General features: G+C 47.0%; 1 protein-coding gene across 1 annotated transcript; it reads left to right on the forward strand.

Annotated features, from left to right (window-relative positions):
• The first annotated feature begins 1,780 nt into the window (after window positions 1–1,780).
• Window positions 1,781–23,454, forward strand: YIPF1 (Yip1 domain family member 1). The gene is made up of 10 exons (XM_049774961.1): window positions 1,781–2,194; window positions 2,550–2,629; window positions 5,376–5,545; window positions 10,466–10,546; window positions 10,760–10,847; window positions 13,402–13,518; window positions 14,420–14,586; window positions 15,156–15,338; window positions 19,388–19,520; window positions 23,288–23,454. The coding sequence occupies exons 2-9, from the start codon at window positions 2,599–2,601 to the stop codon at window positions 19,475–19,477; spliced, it is 927 nt and encodes a 308-aa protein (XP_049630918.1). The 5' UTR covers window positions 1,781–2,194; window positions 2,550–2,598; the 3' UTR covers window positions 19,478–19,520; window positions 23,288–23,454.
• Window positions 23,455–24,538: the final 1,084 nt, after the last annotated feature.

A 24,538-nucleotide genomic window follows, 5' to 3' on the forward strand; every position in this document is an offset into this window, starting at 1 on the left:
TCATGGCCTTGATTTGGTAAATTAGAATCACATGATTATGAAAATAAACCTCATTCCCTGTTGCTGCAAAAAGGCGTCAAGACCAAAATTAATCTTCATCATCACCTCCCTTCAATATTTGTTCTAGATTTCCCCCACCCTCTTCACTTTCAGACTTTTGAAGCGTCAGATGCCCTTGTGTGACCTTGGAAACTGTAATTGCTCATTTATTATTATCACTGGGTGTGCAAGTTCCAATAGATGCCCAGTGACTCCCCCTAAACTCCAGGCATACTATTCCCCAACTTTATAAAGTAACTGGGGTTGTTTACGCCCACGCTGGAATTGGCCTTCCTTTACCAGGTAAAGGAAATTTAAATACTAAATGCAAGGAACATCTATTTGCTGGGCATGGCCCAGAGGCATTGCTAAACCAACAGCCCCTAAAGCATTTGGTTGCTTGCTCCAACATGCCAATTTGAATATGATAAGAAATACCTGGAGGAGAAAAGAAAACAATGAGCTCAATAGTTTTACATCCCTGGGATGCTCTGGTCCAGAGCTGCAGGGATGAGACTTTCTGATGAAGAAGGTGGGAAAGAAACTCAATTCACTTAGAGGAGTTAAAGAGTGAGGCAGAAAGAGGCTGTGAGTCCACGCAGAGCAGAGGGGAGTGTGAGCGCCTCACTGGTTCATTTTGAATTTGGGAGTGGAGAGACATTCCTGGCACATGATTGTTGGACAGTGCCAGCATAAACGCTAAGCCTCAGCTCTCCTTTATAGAATGAGATCAACACCTAGAGCTTCAAGGAACATTCAGGGAATTTGAGATTTTTGTTTTGTTTTCTTTGGAGGCTGCACCCCGCTGCTCAAGGGCTCTGAGCTGGGGGCCAATGGAGACAGTCGCTGGTGATGCTTGGAGGATCGTGTAGTGCTGGGGGTCAAATCGGGCCTCTTGCATGCAAAAGCATGTGCCCACTGATTCTGTCTTCACTCCCATGGAATTGGAATTTTAGTATATACATAGATATATTATGTAATATATAATTACATATTATAATATGTAAGGAAGGAAGCTGGGTCCCCAGATCCGCAGAGCTTCAAAGCTGTAAGCCCGCAGGCTGAGCCCAGGGCAAAGAGGGAGGGAGGGGAAGGAAGGAAGGAAAGAAGGAAGGAAGGAAGGAAGGAAGGAAGGAAGGAAGGAAGGAAGGAAGGAAGGAAGGAAGGAAGGAAGGAAGGGAGGAAGGGAGGGAGGGAGGGAGGGAGGGAGGCAGGGAGGGAGGGAGGGAGGGAGGGAGGGGAAGGAAGGAAGGGAGGGGAAGGAAGGAAGGAAGGAAGGAAGGAAGGAAGGAAGGAAGGAAGGAAGGAAGGAAGGAAGGAAGGAGGAGGGAGGGAGGGAGGGAGGAGGAAGGAAGGAAGGAAGGAAGGAAGGAAGGAAGGAAGGAAGGAGGGAGGGAGGGAGGGAGGGAGGGAGGGAGGGAGGGAGGGAGGAGGAAGGAAGGAAGGAAGGAAGGAAGGAAGGAAGGAAGGAAGGAAGGAAGGAAGGAAGGAAGGAAGGAAGGAAGGAAGGAAGGAAGAGCGCAAACCAAACCCAGCAGCTTTCCCACCACGCCAGAGGTGCTTCTGTCTCTTTAAGAGCCTCGCCACGCCCTCCCCAAGGGGCGGGGGGAAACTGCCCGTAGAACCTAGGGAGGTCTCGGCTCCATGGGGTGCTGTCTCTTTAAGAGAGCGTGGCTCTGCCCGGAGGTGGAGGGAGGACCTGTCACCCACCCGGAACTCCGACTTCCGGCAGCTCAGCGGGGACCGGAACCGGCGCCGAGCACCCGAGGTCGGAATCGTAGCTGCACTGCCACGACCTCGAGCGCCCCCGAGGTAGTCTGCGGCCCGCCCGAGGTCTCCTGCCCCTTTTGGCCCTGGCAGCTGCTCAGCTCCTTCCCACCACCGAAACACTTCAATCTTCGACTTCTTCCGGGACCAGTCTGGGTTCAGGGCGCCCCAGGCTGCTAAGTTTTGCTTACACCGGCACCTACTAATTGCTTGGCTGTGCAACTAAGTTCCTTACACTCACAATCCCATTTAACTGGCCTCTAACACGCACCGTGCGAATAGGTGTCACTATGAACCCATTTTACAGATGAGGAAACCATCTGAGAGAGGCCCCGAAGACCCCACCAGTCACACAGTGAGAAGCAGCAGAATTTGGAACCACACCCAGGTCTGTCCCCGTCATCCTTGTCCTTAGCCACCAGGTCGGCTGAAATGCCTTTGCCTTTCTCAACCTCAGAGCTCCCTTCCAAACAATCCTCACACTTCAGGATCCAGGCTGGGCCTGGTCCTCAAGTGCTCCCAGCCAGTGAAATTGGAAGCTTTGGACTCCGAAGCTTAGGTTCCTTTTAAGCATGTTAACGGTATCCCATGGTAAATGGTTATTTTTATCTAAACCTATAAAGCTGACTCAGAAAATAAAAAAGAGGCCAGGGAAAACAATAGTGTTTCTAATGCTGAAATCATGTTTATTGGCAGATGCTTAATTTTGCTACTCTAGTAAGCATATTCATTTTCCCTTTTAGATTTCTACGAAGTTTTTTCCTGTTAATTGGGAGAAGATCCTGTGGCTGAATGGCATCTGTAGATGACTTGCAGTTTGAAGGTAGACAGTTTGGAGCCTCCCTTTGTCATTGGGATCAGTAATTTACAGTCTCATCAATACTTTTACATTGCTGTTACCAGAGTGTACACTAAAGAAGATAATTGCAGTCTGGTAAAAGAATATTGATCATCAGATTTTTCTATTTGTCCATACCAACCGTTCTTCCCTACTTCACCCTCAAACTAGTCCTACAGATTTTTTTTTTGGGGGGGGGGGGCCACACCCGGCGTTGCTCAGTGGTTACTCCTGGCTGTTTGCTCAGAAATAGCTCCTGGCAGGCACGGGGGACCATATGGGACACCGGGATTCGAACCAACCACCTTTGGTCCTGGATTGGCTGCTTGCAAGGCAAACACCGCTGTGCTATCTCTTCAGGCCCAGTCCTACAGATTTTAATGTTAATTCTCTAAAGTGATCAGAGAGCATGTAGAGAGAGCTCCTGCTTGGTTCAGTAAACAGTCAATGACTGTCTTCTGTGTACTTGGAACTGTACTAGATGCAAGAGATAAAAAAAAAATCTGCTGGAGTAGATCAACATATAAAAAAAGAACAGGGGGCCCAGAGAGATAGCACAGCTATCCAGGACCTAAGGTGGTTGGTTTGAATCCCGGTATCCCATATGGTCCCCTGTGCCTGCTAGGAGCTATTTCTGAGATAGCCAGGAGTAAACCCTGAGCACCGCCTGGTGGCCCAAAAACCAAAAATAAAAATAAAAAGAGAGCAGGGATGTGGCTCAGTGGTGGAGCATGTGGTCCTGGCTACATGAGCTCTTGGAAACTCTGAGAGTGATTTCCCGAGCACCAGGCTAGAGTAACCCCTGAGTACTCACTCCCTAAAAAAAGTCTAAAAAGATAATCAGGGGCCTGGGTGATAATGCAATAGGTAGGGTATTTGCTTTGCATGCTGCTGATTTGGTTTGATACCCAGAATTCCATATGCTCTCCTCCACCACGTGAACCATCAGGAGTAGTTCCTCAATACAGATCCAGGAAAAAACCCTGAGTATAACTGACTGTGGCCCGCCAGCCAATGGAACAGAACAAAACAGAAATGAAATTAGAGGGGTCAGAGTGATAGTGTAGCAGTAGAGCATTTGCCTTGCAGGTGGATGATCCAGAACAGACCTCAGTTTGATCTCTGGTGTCCCATGTGGTCCCCCAAAGCCAGGAGCGATTTCTGAGCACATAGCCAGGAGTAACCCCTGGTAACTGAGCATCACTGGGTGTGGCCCAAAAACAAAAACAAAACAAAACAAAAAGAGAGAAACACACCAATATTGCTCCTAGGTGTCTAGACAGAGAAGAGTAACCCATAGCAGGATGTATGATAGTCTTCGTGAAAGAGGCTGACCATCAGCTAAATGGTGCCATCTGCAGATATGGTGCATGGTCACAAGATGCCATTCACCCCCTCATCCCCCAACCCTTCACTATGGTTTTCCAGTGGCGTCTTCTCCCAGAAGCCTTTACTAATCCTGTCAACTAGGCTATGTCCTCCTGGGAACCTCTTCCTTTGTAATCTGAAAGTCATGCTCTAGCTGGATAGATAATACAGCACCTGCTCTGCTTTACACATGCCTGATGTTCATGGAGTGGATGGATGGTGCCGGCAGCCCCTCTGGCCTAGCGGGTCTGTAGGTATCAGGGTAACGGCGAGGAAATGATCCACAGCCAGTCATTAGAAGTCAGGAGACATGCAGCTTTGATTCTCAGCATCCAATAAGGTCTCCCAAACTCAGCAAGAGTGATCCCTGAATGCAGAATAAGGAGTAATCCCTGAGCATTACCAGGTTTCCCCACTTCCCCAAAAGTGGTGCTTTGCTAGCCTTCTTTCCACTGGTAAATACTGGTACATTTTTATTTTTGTCCTCAAATTTTTGATAGGGATTACAGAGACACTTATGGGGAAGGACAGAAATATCCATTACTTTTTTTTTAATTCAAAGCAGAAAGATTTAGAATGAGCACTAACTGTGGGCCAGACATTATACGAAGGACTTAGATTATATTCATTATTTTCTCAAAATTTCTTAAAGTAGGGCCCGGAGAGATAGCACAGCAGCATTTGCCTTGCAAGCAGCTGATCCAGGACCAAAGATGGTTGGTTCGAATCCCGCTGTCCCATATGGTCCCCCGTGCCTGCCAGGAGCTATTTCTTTTCTTTTTTTTTTTTTTTTTGTGTGTGTTTTTTTTTGGGTCACACCCGGCAGTGCTCAGGGGTTACTCCTGGCTCCATGCTCAGAAATTACTCCTGGCAGGCACGGGGGACCATATGGGACGCCGGGATTTGAACCGATGACCTTCTGCATGAAAGGCAAACGCCTTACCTCCATGCTATCGCTCCGGCCCCTACCAGGAGCTATTTCTGAGCAGACAGCCAGGAGTAACCCCTGAGCACCGCTGGGTGTGGCTCAAAAACCAAAAAAAAAAAAAAAAAAAAAAAAAAGAAAAAAGAAAAAAATTTCTTAAAGTATATATCTCCCCATTGTATAGCTGAGAACACTGAAGATTATAGAGGTTAACTTACTCAGGCTCATAATGTTAGCAGACAGCTGACAAGTTTAGTTCTGACTCCCAAATTCTGTTTTCATCATTTTCTAAATCAGCTACTCTTCAGATGAGAGTTTTTCGGAGCCACTTTTCTGCCATTCATAGATTACCATAATACTGAGATTTAGACAGCTTAACTTCAGTAAAGAAGCATTTCCAGTATAGCTCAGACCTCTGACAACCTGTGCTCTGGTCAGTTTCAGAATTTGCTGAGCCCACTGCTTCTCTGGTGGCAAACCCAGATGATACCACAATAAACATTGATGATCCTGGTGACACGCTCAAACATCAACCTGGTCTTGCCAGGGGCCCCGGGAGAGAAGACGACGAGGAGTTACTGGGAAATGAAGACTCTGACAAAACCGAGGTTTGAGCTTGTGTTTGAAATCGGTGCTTTCCTTTAATTTAAAAACAAATGCACTCTCTCTTTTATTCACTGTCTGCTGTGTGCAGGGCAAGGGCCCAGGAATGGGCAGTCACATGTGCATCTGCATTGGGGACAAAATTCCCTTTGTTTCCCATGGAAAACTCTGGCAAAGAGGAAAATAAGGCTTCTGGGAACAGAGGGATGCTAGGAAGGCTTCCTGAAGGCACTCTCCCCTAAATTGAGTGTAGAAGGCAGCCAGGGGAAAAAGACAGGGCACAGGGATTTTGGCATTGAGGATAGTTTTGGCAAAGTCACAGTGGCATGAAAGGACAAATAGGTACATTTTCATACATGTTAGGAGCAAAAATGAATGTGAAGGCGGGAGAAGAAGCCATCTGAGAGGGGAGGAATCATTCTTGTGCAAAAAGCTTATATTCTGAAAACTGTTAGGAGTCGTTTGAAGCAACTTGGCCTACTGTAAAATTTAAAGGTTTCTAAGCTCTGGCAACCTTGTGGAGGGTGTTGTAGGAAGCTATAGGTAGGAGGCGAGGTGGCCAGGCCAAAGACTGCTGAAGCAGTCCCAGTTGCAAATGGCCAACACTGAACTAAACTTGATCTCACACTCTCTGTGGTCAGCTCAGTAGAACTTGGTGGAGGAAGGGAGGGTTGTGGCAGTTTGAACCCCTGTTTGGATAGTGAATGTCAGAAGCTCTTTCTGATCACAAAGATTTTTGTCTGTATGTACTGAGGTTGGTGTGTTCCACTATACAGTATTTTGAGAATAATATTATGGTTTTGGTGCTCTGTAAAATCACCCTATGTGTTGTATGAATTATTAATTATAAAGTCCTTGATGTTCATGGAGTGGATGGATGGTGCCTGCAGTCCCCCTGGCCTAGCGGGCCTGTAGGTATCAGGGTAATGGCAAGGAAATGATCCACAGCCAATCAGTAGAAGTCAGGAGATATGCAGCTTTATTATAAAGCCCTAACCACCATGTGTGGCTTCTAAGCTAAGCAGCCTCTTTCCTGCTCCTGCATCTATCCTGTCTCTCATCTCTCCATGCTACATCTTCCTTGCTGAGCCTCTGTGGGTTGGTCTGACCATCAGGTAAGATTAGCATTTAGCCTTGGGGAGGGGTAACACCCATGCACTGTATCTCCTACCCCAGGTGAACGAGTCTGAATCAGGGTCACGCATGAAATAATCCACACCAGGTTGAGGGTGAAGCAAGTGTAGTCTGGTAGTTTTCTACCTCATATCTTCTGCAAGCTGCCTGCCAAAACCGATTGAATTGAGTACCATGACCACCCCCAGGTGCAGCAGTAAGGACATAGTAAGGGTAGATAACTCAGGCTATTCTCAGCCTGTCCCACCCAGCTTTATATATATAAAAAAATCTTTGTTTTGGGTGAATCCAAGTTGTAAACAGGTACAAAGAAACCAGGGATGATCTTTGGTTTAGGTGAAATAAGGTATAACCTAACATCCACTTTCCCTATAGGACTGAAAAGGGAGCAGCACCTCAGAAGTGTGGGTGCTCTTTGTGGATCCCCATGAACTGTCAAAATAAGAACGACAATTGATGCTAAAGTCGATGCCATCCTCTATTAGATACAGGGACCAAAACTTGAACTTGGGAGCCTGTGGTTGGATTCTGACTCTGCCCTGTAGAGTTCCACTAAAGTACTTTAAACCCCTATATCTGCATCTCCCCAAAATGTAGACAAGAAGAAAAGAGTATGAATAGTTTGCTAACTAGTGTCTTGGAGTTCTCTGGGCATCTTCACTGCAGTCACTAATTCTAACTCTTATTAAAGCTTATCTGATATCTTTTAAGTTCCTTTCTTGCATAAGCCCATGTAATCCTTGAAAGAGGTCTGTCTGCAGGGAAGTCTTGTCCTTGTATGAATGAGAAGCCTGAGGCATAGATGGACTGGAACTTGCAGGTAGCAGTTCGTGTATATTATGTGTTTATTAAAGTGGTCATCGCCCAGGGGTGATCCAAGAATGATTGTTAGTGTCGCTAACTATATTAGTCTGGACTTGCCAGCAAAATAACGGGACAGGTGGAAAGGGAGAGATGAATTGACTTATTTCCCTTTATCCTGTTTTGGTTTTGTTTGCTTTCACTTTGGGGCCACATCCAGCAGTGCTCAGATCTTTTTTTTTTTTTTTAACTTTTATTTAAAGACAAAGATGCAAAGAAAGGACAAGGTAAAGTTACAGTGGGAAGACAATCACCCATAAACAGAATTCTCAAATATCCCCTTCTGATACTTTGATTTTGAATTTTCAACCAAAACCAAAAAAAAAAAAGAAAATAGGGGCCAGAGAGATAGCACAGCAGCGCTTGCCTTGCAAGCAGCCGATCCAGGACCTAAGGTGGTTGGTTCGAATCCCAGTGTCCCATATGGTCCCCCGTGCCTGCCAGGAGCTATTTCTGAGCAGATAGCCAGGAGTAACCCCTGAGCATCGCTGGGTGTGGCCCCAAAACCAAAAAAAAAAAAAAAGAATCACTCCTGGTGGTGGTGCATGGATCAGTCTGTGGCCTCACATATGCAGGGCAGCTGAGTCACTGAGCCACAGCCCCAGGTACCTAGAAAGAGATTTATCAGAAAGAATTGGGACCAGAGAGATAGCATGGAGGTAAGACGTTTGCCTTTCATGCAGAAGGATGGTGGTTCGAATCACGGCATCCCATATGGTCCCCTGTGTCTGCCAGGGGCGATTTCTGAGCATAGAGCCAGGAGTAACCCCTGAGCACTGCCAGGTGTGACCCAAAAAAAAAAAAAGAATTGATTCTTGGGGCCAGAGAGATAGCATGGAGGTAAGGTGTTTGCCTTGCATGCAGAAGGTCGGTGGTTTGCATCCCCATACCCCATATGGTCCCCTGAGCCTGCCAGGAGCGATTTCTGAGCATAGAGCCAGGAGTAACCCCTGAACACTGCTGGATGTGACCCAAAACCAAAAAAAAAAAAAAAAAAAGAATTGATTCATGTAATCATGACTGCATGGCAAATTCAGATTCCCATGCAGTAGACTGGTGGGCTGTCGACACAGGAAGGAGTTGGTGTTTGAGTCCATTGCATTGTGCTAAAGGGCCAGGAAGAGCTGGTGCTCCTAAACTGGCTTTTTTTTTTCTCTTCAGATCTGCTCCTGATTGGCTGAGTTTTACCACTTTAGGGAGGAGAGTCATCTTACCTCAGAATATCCTCCCACAGGAATGTAAGCCAGGTTCAAACATCTGCTCATAGAAACATCAGGATAGTGTTGGACCTTTGACTGTGGCCCAGATAAATTGATACATAAAAATAAAATGAACCTTTGTAGACAGGAGAGATTCCCAAGCCTGCCAGGAGTAATTTCTAGGTGTAGAGCTAGGAGTTACCCATTAGCACCGCTGGTAGTGGAACAAAAAGGGAATTAGGGGTGGAGAGATTGTTCAGTGGCTAGGGTGGATAGGGCTTTTGCTTGCACAGAGATAGTCTTGGTTTGGTTCCCAACATCCTATATGGTCTCCTGAGCACTGCCAGGAGTAAATCCTGAGTGCAGAGCTAAGAGTAACCCCTACGCATGTCCGGTTTGTGGTCCCCCAAACCAAAAGAAAATAAAATGAACCTTTGCACTGGGCATCATGAGCCCTCAGAAGTTTAAGAGGAAATGGAGGGGCCTGAGATATAGGACAGCTTGCACACAGCTGATCCTGATTCAAATCCTCACACCCCAGATGGTCCTTTAAGCACAGAGTCAGAAATAAGTCCTGAGCACTATTGGATGCAGTAAAGAGGAGAAGAGGGAAGAAGGGAAGAGGAGGGAAAAAATACACAGGGGTAAAATCTTGAAACTATCTAACTAGAAAAATTTACTCATTAGCTTAACTGTGTGAGTAGGGAAGAGGGTCCCTTACTATAACGAGGGACAGAATTCCTTGGGCAGGAGCCTTGGGCTCTGTCTCTGGTATTCACTGTCTCTTAATTCAAGACTGGAAAGCACTTCCCTTTTTTCTGCTTTAGCTCCTCCCAAAAGGGATTCTGTCGTGTGTGTGTGTGTGTGTGTGTGTGTGTGTGTGTGTGTGTGTGTGTGTGTGTGAGAGAGAGAGAGAGAGAGAGAGAGAGAGAGAGAGACAGAGACAGAGACAGAGACAGAGACAGAGAGAGAGACAGCAGTGTCTGATGGGCTTCTGAGAAACCATCCTTTGTGGTGAACACAAAGACCACCCTGCCACTTGGGCTCCCCCCCAAACCCTCTGTGCCTGATTCTGCTCCCTCTGCCACTGACAATGACTCGGTGGCACAGTCCCAGTACAGTCGTAAATCCAACCAGCAGATGCCTATGACTGTAATTTTGTTTTCCTGCCAGGACAGAGTGTTCAGTTTGCAGTGCTTTGGCGAGTCTGTAGTCAGGTTTTGAGTATCCAGGTGGTGTTAGTAGTAAGGACAGTGAGGAGGCAGAAAAGACATTAACACCAACTGCTTCTGCCTATGATACATACATGGAGGTGTCGTGTACATATAGGTATTGCATATTATGTGACTGATTGTATTCTTGTATCCTCCCTATAATCCTGTGAGGTGGGTTCTCTTGTTGGATGTACTATTTAGCTAAAAGTATTTCAGAGAGGGTTGGGGATGGAGCGTGGGGCCTGCATTGGCCTCGAATATATGAGTCACTGAGTTCAGCTCCACCCGAAACCCCTATCCTCACTTCTCCCCACCTTCTAAAGGGAAACTTTAGTAGTGGTTTGCCGAATCTGCCCCCTAGTGGCAGCTTGGCTTCAGAACTGGGTGTGGCTACTGCTAAAAGCCCAGAGCTGGCCTGGTAGCCAGACTTGGGTACTTGGTTTCCCAGGGATTCCTCTGTGCTACTGGAACCAGACAGGGCATCCATGTTCATTATGTTTCATTTTACCTCTGACAGTTGCTGGCGGGGCAGAAGAAAAGCTCCCCATTCTGGACATTTGAATTCTACCAGACATTCTTTGATGTAGACACGTACCAGGTTTGTAATGTCTTTCGCTTCCCTATAATATATGTTAGACAGTCAAGTCACACAAAATCCTTATAAGTGGGGTTTGGGCTTCCCCAAGTGAAGGATTACTAGCATTTAAAAAGAGCATAAAAGCTTTGATTGTTGTGTTCTGATTTGTAATAGTTGAATTGATTAAACTTAAAAAAATTGTTCAGTTGACTTACTGCTTTGGGGGTTTTCCAGGTCTTTGACAGAATAAAAGGGTCTCTTTTGCCGATGCCAGGAAAGAATTTTGTGAGGATATACATCCGCAGCAATCCAGACCTCTATGGTATGTGAGTCACCTACCCCACTCATCCTATTTTTTGTTTGTTTTTATTTTTTTGCTTTTGGGTCTCATCCAGCTGTGCTCAGGGCTTTACTCCAAGCAGAATCACCATTGAAATGCTTGATCTCTACACTCCCAGGGAGATTTTGCTTCCAGGAGAGAAAATTAACATTTGGGGAGACTGACCCAAGTTGAGTCACAGAGTTAGCAATAATGACAGTCACAGGAAACACGAACAATACTTATTATGGGCCACTGTGATTAGGGGAGAGCCTGTAGTCCCACATTGAATTCTAACAACCCCGTTTATAAGGTAGTTGTCACTGTTGTTCTCCTGCCATATTTCTGACACTGAGTCACATATTTGTGACACTGAGTGCACAGAGGTCAAGAACCTTGCCCAAGGTGAACCCGTGAGTGGCCGTGCTCAGTTTCAGATCAACCCTGGAGTGCTGAAGGTGTGTTTCTTCCATGCTGTGAAACTGGCTCTGATGACAAAGCCAAAATTTGATCCCACATCCTGGTGGAAGCCTCATAAACTCATTGACTGAATGAAGAAAGAAGCTGCTGTCTAGGGGAACTACTTTTCAAGCCAAGAGCTCTGGACTGGGTGGGGTGAGTGCAGGAAAGTGGTCAGGAAGAAGATGGGTTGAGCAGAATCTGAGAGAAAGAGTGTGACTACCCTTCAACTAAAATTAGGATTTTCCATCCTGTAAAAGAAACCATAAACAACGTAGAAGAAGAAACCAGAGCTGCTATTTGTAAGACACAGCACCACGAAGGGACACAAAGTAAGACCGTAGCTGGGATTCCTCCCAGTTGCAGGATCTGGGGGCAGTGGGCAGTTCATAGAAGAGGAGACCCAATGGCCAGTAAAGATGAGAACTGCTTAGGACCTGCCCCCCTAATTAGGAAATAAGCAAAAACAAGATCTTACTTATGGCCATCTTCTTGTTTGTTTGGGGTCATACCTAGTGTTGCTCAAGGCTTACTCCTGACTCTGTGCTAAGGGATCACTCCTGGCAGGGTTTGGAAGATCATATGGGATGCTAAGGATTCAACCTGAGTTAGTCATACGCAAGGCAAGTGCCCTACCCACTGTACTATCGCTCTAGTACCTTGGCCTGCTCTTTCTTTTTTTTTTTAACAAATGATTTTATTGATCATTCCTTTTGTAGTGATTGTTTCTGGGATGACCAGGGCTCACATCCATCTGTCTGGGTGTGACATGGTGGCCCAGACTACCACTACACCCATGGCACTGTCTGGCTGGAGAAGGTTCTGTGTGCCTTTTGTGTGTCCAAGTGTGTTGGAGGTGCCACTTTGTTGTGTGTTGTGATCCCAGCACCCAAGGGAGTGGGTGCTTCTAAAAGTAATAGGAGACACATCTCTGCTCCATAGACTCCTGAGCATATTTGGGATGGCCCAAGTCACCCTGGTACTGCAGGACACGAACAGTTCATGTTCTCAGTGTCTTGAGTTGAGTCACTGGCTGGGTGCTAAAGAAACACAGGGAGGGACCCCAGGGCTCCTGAGCACTGTTTGGGGGATACCCTTTTTCATCCTCCAAAAGAACAAGCTGCTTATTGTAGATAGTTATAGTAGAACATTCAGGATTCAGTGAGGGTGAAAGCACGTTATTTATATATACACATGTATTTCCATCCCCCTCACTTCAAAACATGCAAATATGCATTTGCTTAAATGTGACTAGAAAAATCCAGCAAGATTTACCAGAAATTCTTTATAGAAGTAAGCTTTGAAGAGAGTAAATGCAGAGTTAGGAAATAAAGAGGGAAGGAAGTGAATTTTTCTCTATGTTCCCTTAGTACTTCTTTATTTTTGGAGGGCAGGTCATGTCCAGTAGTGCTCAGATAGATTTGCTCTCAGGGATCTTTCCTGGCCATACTCGAGGAACCATATCAGGTACTAGGGTTTGAACCTGGGTCGGCTGCATATAAGGCAAGTACCTTTCTTGCTGTGCTTTAGTTCCAGCCCTCCTTTGTACATCTTGAAGACTGAACTATGTGCATAGTTGTTTTTTTCACCCAAAGTCAATGATGAAGACTTAAACACACAGATATACACATGCAGAGCTCACCTCTTCCCTGAGTGTCCTGTCTGATGTACTCTGCCACCAAGACTCTGGGAGGAGCGCTTATTTATTTTCTCAAACTCTAGCACTTGGATAACAGGTGTAACCTACACTTCTCATAGCCTGGTAAAGATTCAACATGTTGTCCATAACATTTTTTCTGGTGGAGAGGAGTAGTCCACCAATAAAAGGAACCAAAACAAATCTCTATGTATCCACTTAATTATTAAAGGTGTTTTGGCCTTTGCATTCCAGCTCCTTCCTGTCTTTAGTAATTAAGCTAATAGTGTTTGTTCTTTTAGAAAAGAAGAACAAATACTTTTAAATGAGTATTGATTACAGCCAAAATTCATTGTCCCTTGCCTACAAGAGTAGGGCAAGAGGGATAACAGTGTTTCACAATGAGTCTAAAAGCCTCATGCTGCATTTTCTTCTGTCTGTGTTTTCTGGTTTCCTCTGCAGGCCCCTTTTGGATCTGTGCCACCTTGGTCTTTGCCATAGCGATCAGTGGGAATCTTTCCAATTTCTTGATCCACATGGGAGAGAAGACATACCATTACGTGCCTGAATTCCGAAAAGGTTGGTATGCAATTTGATTTCCTTAGAATATATATTTTTTATCTCTGGGCCACACCTGGTGATGCTCAACGGCTGCTACTAACCTCATTCTGGGGAAATCACGTGATGCCAGGGATCAGATCTGGGCTCGTGCATGCATAGCATATGCTCCATCCCTTTGAGTCATCTCTCTAGTGCCCCACTCATTAAATATAATAATCAAATACTCACTGTATTTAGAACATTTGTTGTGTGACCCTTGAACTATTTCAGTTGTATAGTCCAGTGATCTGTAACATCTTTTTGCTGTGCCAAAGAAATAGAGCATGGGTAGAGCACTGCCTCGGCATGTAGTCGACCCTAGTTCAATCCCTGGAAACATGTATGGTTCCCCAAACACAGTTAGGAGTGATTCCTGAGCCCTGAATCAGGAGGAGCTCCTGAACCACCACCAGGTGTTTTTCCAAACCTAGAAAAATAAAATAAAATAAAGGGCCAGAGCAAAAGCACAATGGATAGGGCATTTGCCTTGCATGCAGTCAACCCAGATTTGATCCCCAGCATCCCATACGGTCTCCTGAGTCTGCCAGGAGTGATTTCTGAGTGCAGAGCCATGAGTAATCCCTGAGCGCTGCCGAATGTGGCCTCCCTCAAAAAAATAAGTAAATAAAATAAAATTTTATAACATTTATTTGCTATTAGTAAATGAACGATGCAAACCACAGGAGCATCTGTGGTCCTCACCATTGTGAGAAACACTAAAGATTACCCCACTCAGTACATCATGGAGTACGTGCTGGGGATCCTGTCAGGAGGAATCTGTGTTCAGAGCTGTGAGGATGCAAGTCCAGGAAGGGGAGGGAAGGTTCGGGTGCACACTCAAGGCATAACAGGGCTTGGCCCTCGCCTCCTGTCCCCTCAGTGTCAATAGCAGCCACAGTCATCTATGCCTATGCCTGGCTGGTCCCTCTGGCTCTCTGGAGCTTCCTTGTGTGGAGAAACAGCAAGGTGATGAACATTGTGTCCTACTCACTTCTGGAGATCGTGTGTGTCTACGGGTACTCTCTCTTCATCTACATCCCCACGGCGGTAAGTGCCACTCTCCGTCCAGTGCTCCCTGTCCTTATGACCCGTTCAGGCAGCATAATTTATGACCATAATTTCAATACTGATGGGCGCCTTCAAATTCAGAGATTTGACCTGAATGGAGCCTTTGCAGTGGGGTGATTCTTCAGGGCTTTATTGGGAGGCTTGAACAGAGCTTTATCTTCTGTCTGTGGTGGTGTCTCTCAGCACTGTGTCAAGACTGGCTGTAGATTAGCTTCGGGGCCTTTACATACATGTACCTAAGGCCAGAGCAATAGCACAGAGGTTGAGATGCTTGCCTTGCACACTATGATCCTGGTTTGAACCCCGGCATTGTGTAACCCCCCCAACCCCCGAAGGTATCAGGAGCAGTCCTGAAGGGCCCTGAGCCCAACTGTATTCTCAGGCCCTTGCATAAACCCTCAGGACAGGTTGAAAAAGCCTTGCAGGGAGAGGCCCTTGGAGCCCCTAAGTATTGTCTGGGAGTCCCCCATCCCTCAAAAAGGTGTCTGAAATGAGGCATGCCTCTGAAATACCTCCAAATAAATTCCTTCTCCCTTCTCATCTTTCAGATTCTGTGGATCATCCCCCAGAAAATTCTGCGTTGGATTCTTCTCACAATTGCCCTGAGCGTCTCCGGCTCTGCGTTGGTGATGACATTCTGGCCCGCTGTCCGTGAGGATAACCGGCGCATCGCGCTGGCCACGATGTTGGTGATTGTGCTGCTTCACCTGCTGCTCTCTGTGGGCTGCCTGGTGAGTCTCGCTGCTCCGTTCGCCTGGGGCCGACGGGTGCAGCCTGAGGCCTCTTGTCTAGGACGTGAGGACCACTTTACACCTGGCCCCATGAAACGTAGGCAGCACATGATGAAGTCATGAGAGTCTGCTTTCATCTTTGGCTTTCCCTAAGTTCTGAAGTCAGAGAGAGAGGTGGAATCTGTGAGAGAAAGCGGTGGCTGAGTGTTCCAGAAAAGGGCTGGGGATCTCTCATGGGTAGCGCTACCTGTGAGGCTCTCAGTGGTTCTGTGCATGTCCCTAGAAAGCCTTGGCATTTAAGGTTTTATAGATGGAAGGTGGAAATTGAAAGCAAGTGTGGAACAGGGCTTGTTTGGAAGGGAAACAGGAGTGTCTTGAGTTCATGCATGAGGTGTCTGTTTAGGGAGAATAAGTGTAGTTGAGTCAGATGGGCCCAGACTGAATCCAGAGCAGCTCTGTCTGTCAGGGGCTGGGATTGGGTCAGGAGACTTCATCTCTCAGCTCAGCCTTCATGTTCATCTTCATCTGACTAGGGCCTGTGTTTCTTCTCAGAGTTACAGTCACATCATACTTGTCCATGTTAGCCTTCTCCTTCAGGCTCCTCCCATTTCATCCTCTCTTGTCTCTGATTTTGTGTTTTCTCTCCACATTGTTCTCACAAATTGTAGTCCATAGCAGTAGCACAGAATAAGTTGGAGAGAAGGTACTGGCTTATTCTGTTCTGCAGCAAAAATTGGGACAGGAACAGGGATAGGGGTATACAGGCTATGTATGCAGGAGACCAGGCTTGCCTCCTGTCAGCATATGTTCCCCTGAGCACTGCTGGGAGCAGCCCAAGTGCTACGTTGGGACTTGTTTCTGAGTTCCACCAGGTATCACTGCCAAAAAAAGAAAAACAGCCAACCATGGGATCTCTTACTTTTCCCTTTAACACCCTTTTCCTAAAGGTAACAAAAAAGACTAAGAAGGACCAAAGCCATTGTGTTAAGACTTGAGTGCAGGGAAGGGAGATAGCCCTAAGTAGCTGAGCACCCCCGGGCACTGGGCCCCGTTTCTGAAGGTGGTGCCAGCACATTGCCTCAGCGACAATTAAGAAAACCCTGAAACTGTGGCCTTGGCCAGTGTCTTGGGAGCTTGGCAAGCCTGTACTTGAGTAGATCCTTCCGGGAGCAGAGGTTTTAGTGCACTAAAACTTTTCACCAGGGATACTTCTAACACTCCTCTGCTAGCTGGTCCATCCTATGGTCCTTACAGTCCTTGCATCCATGCCTGCTGAGCACTGGGGTCAGGCTGCAGACTCTGAGAGAAGAGGAGGGCTTCGGGTTTAGAGCCAGACCTGATTAAATTGAAATGCTAGTCATATGGTGGTACAGCCCCAGAAGAATCTCCAGTTCTTTGGCCTCAGTTTACTCAACTTTAAAGTGGGCAGAAGGGAGCAGAGCAATAGTACAACAGATACAGCATTTGCTTTGCATATGGCCCACCTGAGATTGATCCCTACATTGGATCCCTAGCAGTGCCATCATCCCTGGGCACAGAGCCATGAATAAACCCTGAGTACAGCTGGGTATGACTCAAAAATGGATCGACACATGAGACATTGAATGGGAATAAAATAGCCTGTTGCAGACTGAGCATCCAGGACGTGCCTGGCCCAAAATGAGTTGTTAGCAAGTGTTTGCAGAATTAATGAATCCTGTCATTAGAATTCACCTCAGTAGTTGCTTTTGCTAGTTCTATGATTTTGTGGTTGAGTCCTGAGGCCCATTGTGAGTTAGAGTAGAACCAAGCACCCTGGTCCCTGCAGCTGTCTGCCCAATGAGGAAAGTAAGCCAGAGACAGGGGCTGTGTGCAACAGCCCCACAGACTGCAGGAACAGCCTAGTGACACGGGAACCGTGCCTGCCTCTTCCAGAGCCTGGAGGAAGCACTGGTTGGACACTGTTTCCTCATTATCAGCTTCAGGCAGAGACCAGTGGAAGGAGCCTACAGAGACTGGGCATGTGACAAATGTACTAGAAGCCCTTTGAAACAGACTGATTTAACCCAGTTAACCCAGGACCATTCCAGCGTGTCATGCTGCTGCCCCCTGCTGGCTAATAGAAGTCAGCACCAAGTGGGGAAAATGATTTTTGTGTCTTTGCACCAGTCTTGGCCCCAGGATTTTAATTTTATTTATTGAATTATATTTGTTTTTGAGCCATACCCAGAAGTGCTCAGGGTACATTCTTGGCTCTGAAAAGTGCTCAGGGAACCATATGGAGTGCCGTGGATTGGCTGCATGCACGGCAAGCACCCCACCTTCTGTGCTATTTCTCTCTAGCCCCTTGGCTCTTGATTACTACAGAATTCACCTGCCTATGATGGCGCAACACTGGAAGTGGCTAAGGAAGTGGTGTTTTCCCTCTATCCTCAATGCTGTGCTTCTCCCTCCACCTCCTGAATTTGATGATTAAATTGTGGCTGGTGAGAGGCAGCCTTTCAACCTTTCAACTCCGATCTGAGATCGAGAGCCAAAGTCTGCCTGACACATTCCTTGGAAGATTTTTACACAGTTCTGCGGGTTTAGCTATTCAGGACATTCATATGTATTGTTGACATTGTGAGGGTGATACAGAGTCCAGAGGAGATAGCCAGGGCTGTGGTTGGAATGATCCCTCCTGGAGTCCCTATGCCTGGTGTCTGCTCAGGCGACAATTCTCTGACTCCCTTTCTTTTTCTCCCAGAGTGGGTGGGTTGTTTGGGAAGTTAAAGGTAGTGAGTGTTATTTGTGGGATATAAAAAAGACAGCATATGGGCCCGGAGAGATAGCACAGCGGCGTTTGCCTTGCAAGCAGCCGATCCAGGACCAAAGGTGGTTGGTTCGAATCCCGGTGTCCCATATGGTCCCCCGTGCCTGCCAGGAGCTATTTCTGAGCAGACAGCCAGGAGTATCCCCTGAGTACCGCCGGGTGTGGCCCAAAAACCAAAAAAAAAAAAAAGACAGCATATGGGGTCAGAGCAGTGGTGCAGCAGTAGGGCATTTGCCTTGCATGCATCCTAGGATGGACCATGGTTTGATCCCCTGGCTTTCCATATGGTCCCCCAAGCCAGGAGCAATTTCTGAGCACAGAGCCAGGAGTAACCCCTGAGCATCACCGGGTGTGGCCCCAAAACAAAAAGCAAAGATAGCATATATTAATATCCAGAGACAATAGAGATGAGGGCCAGGAGGACCAGTCCATAATAGGAAACTTGCTGCAAATAGCGGAGGAATGCAGTTAGGATAAGAGAAGGGACTACTATGCAATGATAGTTGAAAATTATCACCCTGGACAAGAACTTGGTGCAGAAAGGAGATAGTGATATGCATGATACCCCATCAGTCACAATATTGCAAATCACAGTGTCTAAAAAGGAAAAGAAAAAAGGAAGAGAGAGTGAGCAAATGTGTGTAAGAGAGAGAGAGAAGAAAACTGTCTGCTTCAGAGCAAGCAGGGGGGAAACTGGGGACATTTGGTGGCAGGAAATGTGCACTGGTGAGGATTGTTGGACATTGTATGACTGAAACTTAATCATGAACAACTTTGTAGCTATGTATCTCTCAGTGATTCAATCAAAGATTTTACTTATTTTTTATTTTTATTTTTTTGGTTTTTCGGGCCACACCCATTTGATGCTCAGGGGTTACTCCTGGCTAAGCGCTCAGAAATTGCCCCTGGCTTGGGGGACCATATGGGACGCTGGGGGATCGAACCTCGGTCCTTCCTTGGCTAGCGCTTGCAAGGTAGACACCTTACCTCTAGCGCCACCTCACTGGCCCCAAAGATTTTATTCATAATTATAAAATTCAAAACCTAAAAAAGAAAATGGGTAGTGAGTACTTGGTCAGTAGATCTGAGTTTCCTAGGACAGAAAGGGCTGTGGCTCTTTGTGATGAGCAGAGCAACTGTGGGCAATGGGATTCACAAGGGCCCAGAAGCCTCTCTACTGTGTGTGCATGCAGGAACCTCAAAAATGCCCAACTGGGCCCCTGTTTTTTCACTCCCCTGGTGGATCTCCTCCCTGCAGGCATACTTTTTTGATGCACCAGAGATGGACCACCTCCCACCAACTGTCGCCGCTCCGAACCAGACCGTGGTAACTGCCAAGTCCAGCTGAAGAGGAGAATGGAGGCTGTGCCCCATCTACTGGTCTTGCCTAGGTACAGTTCTGTGCTCCGTGTGTGCAAGTGGAATAGTGCAGCGTTTTGAACGTGTGTGTGTGTGGAATAGTGCATATACCATGCATGCATGAACAGATGTAGTACAGTGTGCCAGGTAAGTGTACGATACAGCACAGTGCACCAAAGTGCATGGTACAATGCAGTACAGTGTGCAGTGCATCGAGTGTGTGTGTTGTGTGTCTGATATAATACAGTGCAGTTCACTGAGTGTATGTGAGTGTGGCAGCCCTGTTAGTGGGGTGGCTCATATCTCACCCTCTGCTTCTCCCTTTGGTACAATTCAGGAGGACTGGTGTGTGTGTGTGTGTGTGTGTGTGTGTGTGTGTGTGTGTGTGTGTGTGTGTGTGTGTCCTTTCTACATCAGGCTCGAGCTGGACTCTGTGACTCTAGAGTAGAAAGCCTAGATTCTTCCGGAAGGGGAGAAATCTGGTCCCAGTGCCTCTCTCCTTGTCTCAAAGTACTGGCCAGTCCTGGTGGCTTTTCCTGGCTCCTCTGTGACTTCTTGTGCTGGCCTCAGACGTAGAGTGCAATTTCCTGGGGTTCAGCACAGCTTAGAAATTCTCTACAGGTTTATTTACTTATAGACTTTTTTGGTCTCTTTGTTTAATATAGTGTTTATTCATTTAATAAGTTTTGATTCACTTATAGTGCGGCTGGGGATCAAACCAGGGCCTCACACAGGTAAGGCAAGTGTTCTACCCCTGAGCTGCATCCCAGGCCTCAAAGCTTCTCATTTGATTCACTGACAGTGGCTAGTTCAGTGGGCCAGAGTGCAGGAAAAACCGACTTCTTTATGAACACTGCTGGCTTTGGCCCCCAAACCAAAACAATAGCACAAACAAAAAAAAGAATGCTAATAAATAAATAGAAACTTCCCTTTTGCTCTCCAGTGATATCATCGTCCGTATAAAAGTCGATCTCTTGGATGATGCTTTTATTTCTCTGCTTCTGTGGTAGTTAGTTCACTAGCACTCTGAGACTCTGGCCAGTTTGTATCATTCAATTGTTATGACCCCAGGAGTCTCTGATATACACCTTAGATCTATTTGGATAGAATGCTGCAGGCCAATTTTTGAGTATTTCCTGTCCCAGACCTGATGGCACCATTTATCTGAGGAGTCCCGAGAGCAGTATTTTCAGATCATCATCTGGAGGTGAGAGGGGCTCATTACAGCTGGCCTGCCTATTTTTCTGCCCCTCTGGTGCTCACAGCTAGGAAATAAATGTTTGTGTGATTATTTTCTTGAAAGAAGACTTGTGAACTCAACTCACACTTTCAGTTCCTATTTAATTCTGAAGAGCTTATAGAAATTGCTTTTTTCTGGGTGATGGGGACATACCTGGTATGCTTCAGGGTCACTCCTGTCATGCTGGGATCGAACCCAGAGCTCCTGCTTGCAAAGTGTATGCTGAATTTTTGAGCTATCTCCTCAGTAGAAATTGCTTTTAGCTTTGATCCTTTTTGGGGGTAGGGGTAATGCACAGCCAGTGATGCGCAGGGCTTACTTCTGACTCTGTACTCAGGGATCCCTCCTGATGGGACTCAGGAAACCATAGTGACACTAGGGATCAAAACCAGGTTGGCTGTGTGTAAGGCAAGAGCCTTACCTGCTGCACTGTCTCTCCAGCCTATTACTTTGCATCTTTTTGCCCTCTCTCCAGTGCTGGTCTTCTCACATTTCTTTTTTTTTTTTTTTTTTTTTTTGTTTTTGGGCCACACCCGTTTGATGCTCAGGGGTTACTCCTGGCTATGTGCTCAGAAATCGCCCCTGGCTTGGGGGGACCATATGGGACGCCGGGGGATTGAACTGCGGTCCTTCCTTGGCTAGCGCTTGCAAGGCAGACACCTTACCTCCAGCGCCACCTACCCGGCCCCTCTTCTCACATTTCTAAAGCTCACCGATGAGAACTAGATTGTCACTTGAGCACTTGTTTTATCCCAGTATTGCTCTGTAATTTAAGAATAGCAATAGGGGGGCTGGAGTGGTAGCACAGTGGTAGGACATTTGCCTTGCACGTGGCTGACCCAGGAAGAACATGGGTTCAATCCCCAGCATCTCATATAGTCCCCTGGGCCAAGAGTGGTTTCTGGGCACAGAGCCAGGAGTAACTCCTGAGCACCACTGGGTGTGTCCCCCCCCCCCAAAAAAAAAAGAATAGCAACAGGGGCCCGAGTGATAGCAGAGTGGTAAGCCTTGCATGCTGCTGACCCAGGAGGGACCCTGATTCAATCCCCAGCATTCCATATGGTCCCCTGAGCCCACCAATAGTGATATCTGAACACAGAGCCAGGAGTAAGTAACCCCTGAGCGCCATTAGGTGTGCCCACCCCCTCCCCCCAAAAAAAGAATAGCAATAACATTACCACTTACTGCTGGGCACATTACTTAACTCTTTTTTTTTTTTTGAGGATTTTTTTTTTTAATTTTAATTTCGAAATGCTACTTAAATGCTTAGAAAGTAAATATTCTTGGGGCCAGCAAGGTGGCACTAGAGGTAAGGTGTCTGCCTTGCAAGCGCTAGCCAAGGAAGGACCACGGTTCGATCCCCCGAAGTCCCATATGGTCCCCCCAAGCCAGGGGCAATTTCTGAGTGCTTAGCCAGGAGTAACCCCTAAGCATCAAATGGGTGTGGCCTGAAAAAACAAACAAACAAAAAAGTAAATATTCTTTATAACCTACTTCAGCAACTTCTCCTGGATGAGGTTTCTATTACTTATTCTATTTTCTTTTTTTTTGTTGTTGTTGTTTTTTGTTTTTTTTTTGTTTTTGTTTTTCAGGCCACACCCGTTAGATGCTCAGGCATCTGGCTACACGCTCAGAAATTGCCCCTGGCTTGGGAGGACCATATGGGACGCCGGGGGATCGAACCGTGGTCCTTCCTTGGCTAGCGCTTGCAAGGCAGACACCTTACCTCTAGCGCCACCTCGCCAGCCCCTATTCTATTTTCTTGCTACTGTTTGTTCCTCAGTTCTGTGTGTCTTTGGGGGCCATACATGGCAGCAGTGCTTGGAGGACTGTGGGGTGCTGTGGATCCAACCCTTGCAGTTGGCCACCTGCAAGATAAACTTTGTAATCTCTGTAATCTCTCCCTCCATCCCTGTCTGGAGCTTCCTCTGTTTGTTTCCTGCATCCCTTGGCACCATCTGCGTAGCCCTGGTGATCCCCAGTACCACAGAGCTCTAGTAGCATCTCATTCTTGGACCTCTGCATTGAATTGTGGGCCTTGTTATGTGAAAATCAGTGGGAATAGCACTGTAAGCACTGCTGGGAGGCTTCAACCCTTACTGTTTCCCAAAATAAAAACAAAAAAAGCAGCAACAAAGTTTTTGAAGGACAAAGTCCAAACTCCGTGGGTTACTATGATCCACAACTACATGCTTGTGCCCCAGAATCAGCCCTGGTCCCTGCAACTTTTCATTTTCACAGCCACAAGCATTGCTCCAGTGCTGAGCCTGTGACTCTTTGCTCACCCACATTTGCTCACATTTTGAGAGCTGTCACAAAGGAGAGAGAAAGCAAGGGCCACAGAGGGATCAGAGTCACAGTGCATCATTGGGTTGGTTTCCAAGGGAATCTAGGCAGCTTGCAGAAATGACCTTTGCTCCCCACCAGGAGAGTTTCCCAAGTCACCTCATCATACAGGGCTATCAGCTCTGGGTGTCAGGACTGTTTGTCTTTGCTGGTAGAGTGATGCTTCCCTATGTCATAAATAAATGCCTTTCTCTATCCTTTCTTTGTTTTCAGTACCCGGTTGTGGAGTTGGTTCTTTTGGACCTGACATCTGGTACAGGCAAGCAGGAAGACCAGGGTCATCTGGAAAGACCAAAGACCAAAGACACTCCCCACCATTGATTGAGGCACACTGAGCCCAGAAACCTGGTTGGCTAGTGGCAATTAAATGATGTCCAGTGCTTATGCCTCCTCTTTTTTCTCTGGCCCTTGATTGCTGTGCCCATGCACTGCTTTGGAGTGAAATGCAAAGCCCTGGGCTGGGCCTATCCCTGCCTTGCCATTTGCCCCTTTTGGTCCTCATGGTGCTTCGCTTCCCTGTTGGGCTTCTCCCCAACACTCACACACACACACACACACACACACACACACATCTCAACAGACCCACTTGTGCTACAATTGGTGTGTGAAGCTTACACAGTGACCCCTTCACTGCAAGTTCTTGTCCTCCTAAAGTGGCCTCAAGTGTGAGCCTTGGTCAGGATCTATTGGGAGGGGACAGTTTGCCTTTGGAGATTTGACCCTGAGCCACTGAACCAGAAGATGCTGGGAAATGTCATGGAGCATCAGCACTGCACCTGGTCACCTCACGATCTTCCTCAATACTTTCCCTGTAGTATTTTGCAGGCTGCATAGGCCTGGTTCATACTCTCTGTGGTGTAAGGCTTGAAAGAAACAGCGGCCCTTTTTTCCCCTTGGGTGGAGCTGCGGCTTCAGAGCCCTCATGCCTTGGAGACTGTTGGGACACACAGGTTTTAGAAAGCCCTTTTGAGCCCTTCGAGACCATTCTCAAGTTGGCCCAGCTCCCTGACCAGAGTGCATTAAAGGAGACACAGTGATCCCTCAAAGAGGCTTTCTTCCACACCTTACTTAGAAGGAGCCCATCCAGCAGTGTGTCTGGAAGAACAGGGTCATGGTTCCCTCCTCTTGCTGCTACCCTGTCAGGACAAGCATCCCCCCCAATATGGCCACCAGGTCACACAGGAAGTCATGCCCAACTTCTACTGCAGAAGCTCTGGGTCCCTTCAGCAGACTTCACAGGGGCTGTGCATGCTATACTACACTAACATGTCTTGGGCCTCTTTTTTGCAGGGCCCAGCAGGGTGGGCTCAGTGGGCCACATTCCTGTTATCCCAAGTTTGCCAGCTCAGGAGTCACTGCTGCAGGGCCCTTGACCTTTCTCTACCAGGAGGCCTTTCCTCTTCCACAAAGCTTCCAAGGCCATGCAACAGTCATGGGGCAAGGTGTGTTTTAGCTCTATTCTCG

The sequence above is a fragment of the Suncus etruscus genome, chromosome 6 (assembly GCF_024139225.1).
Source record: "Suncus etruscus isolate mSunEtr1 chromosome 6, mSunEtr1.pri.cur, whole genome shotgun sequence".
In the NCBI taxonomy this organism is placed as follows: domain Eukaryota; kingdom Metazoa; phylum Chordata; class Mammalia; order Eulipotyphla; family Soricidae; genus Suncus; species Suncus etruscus.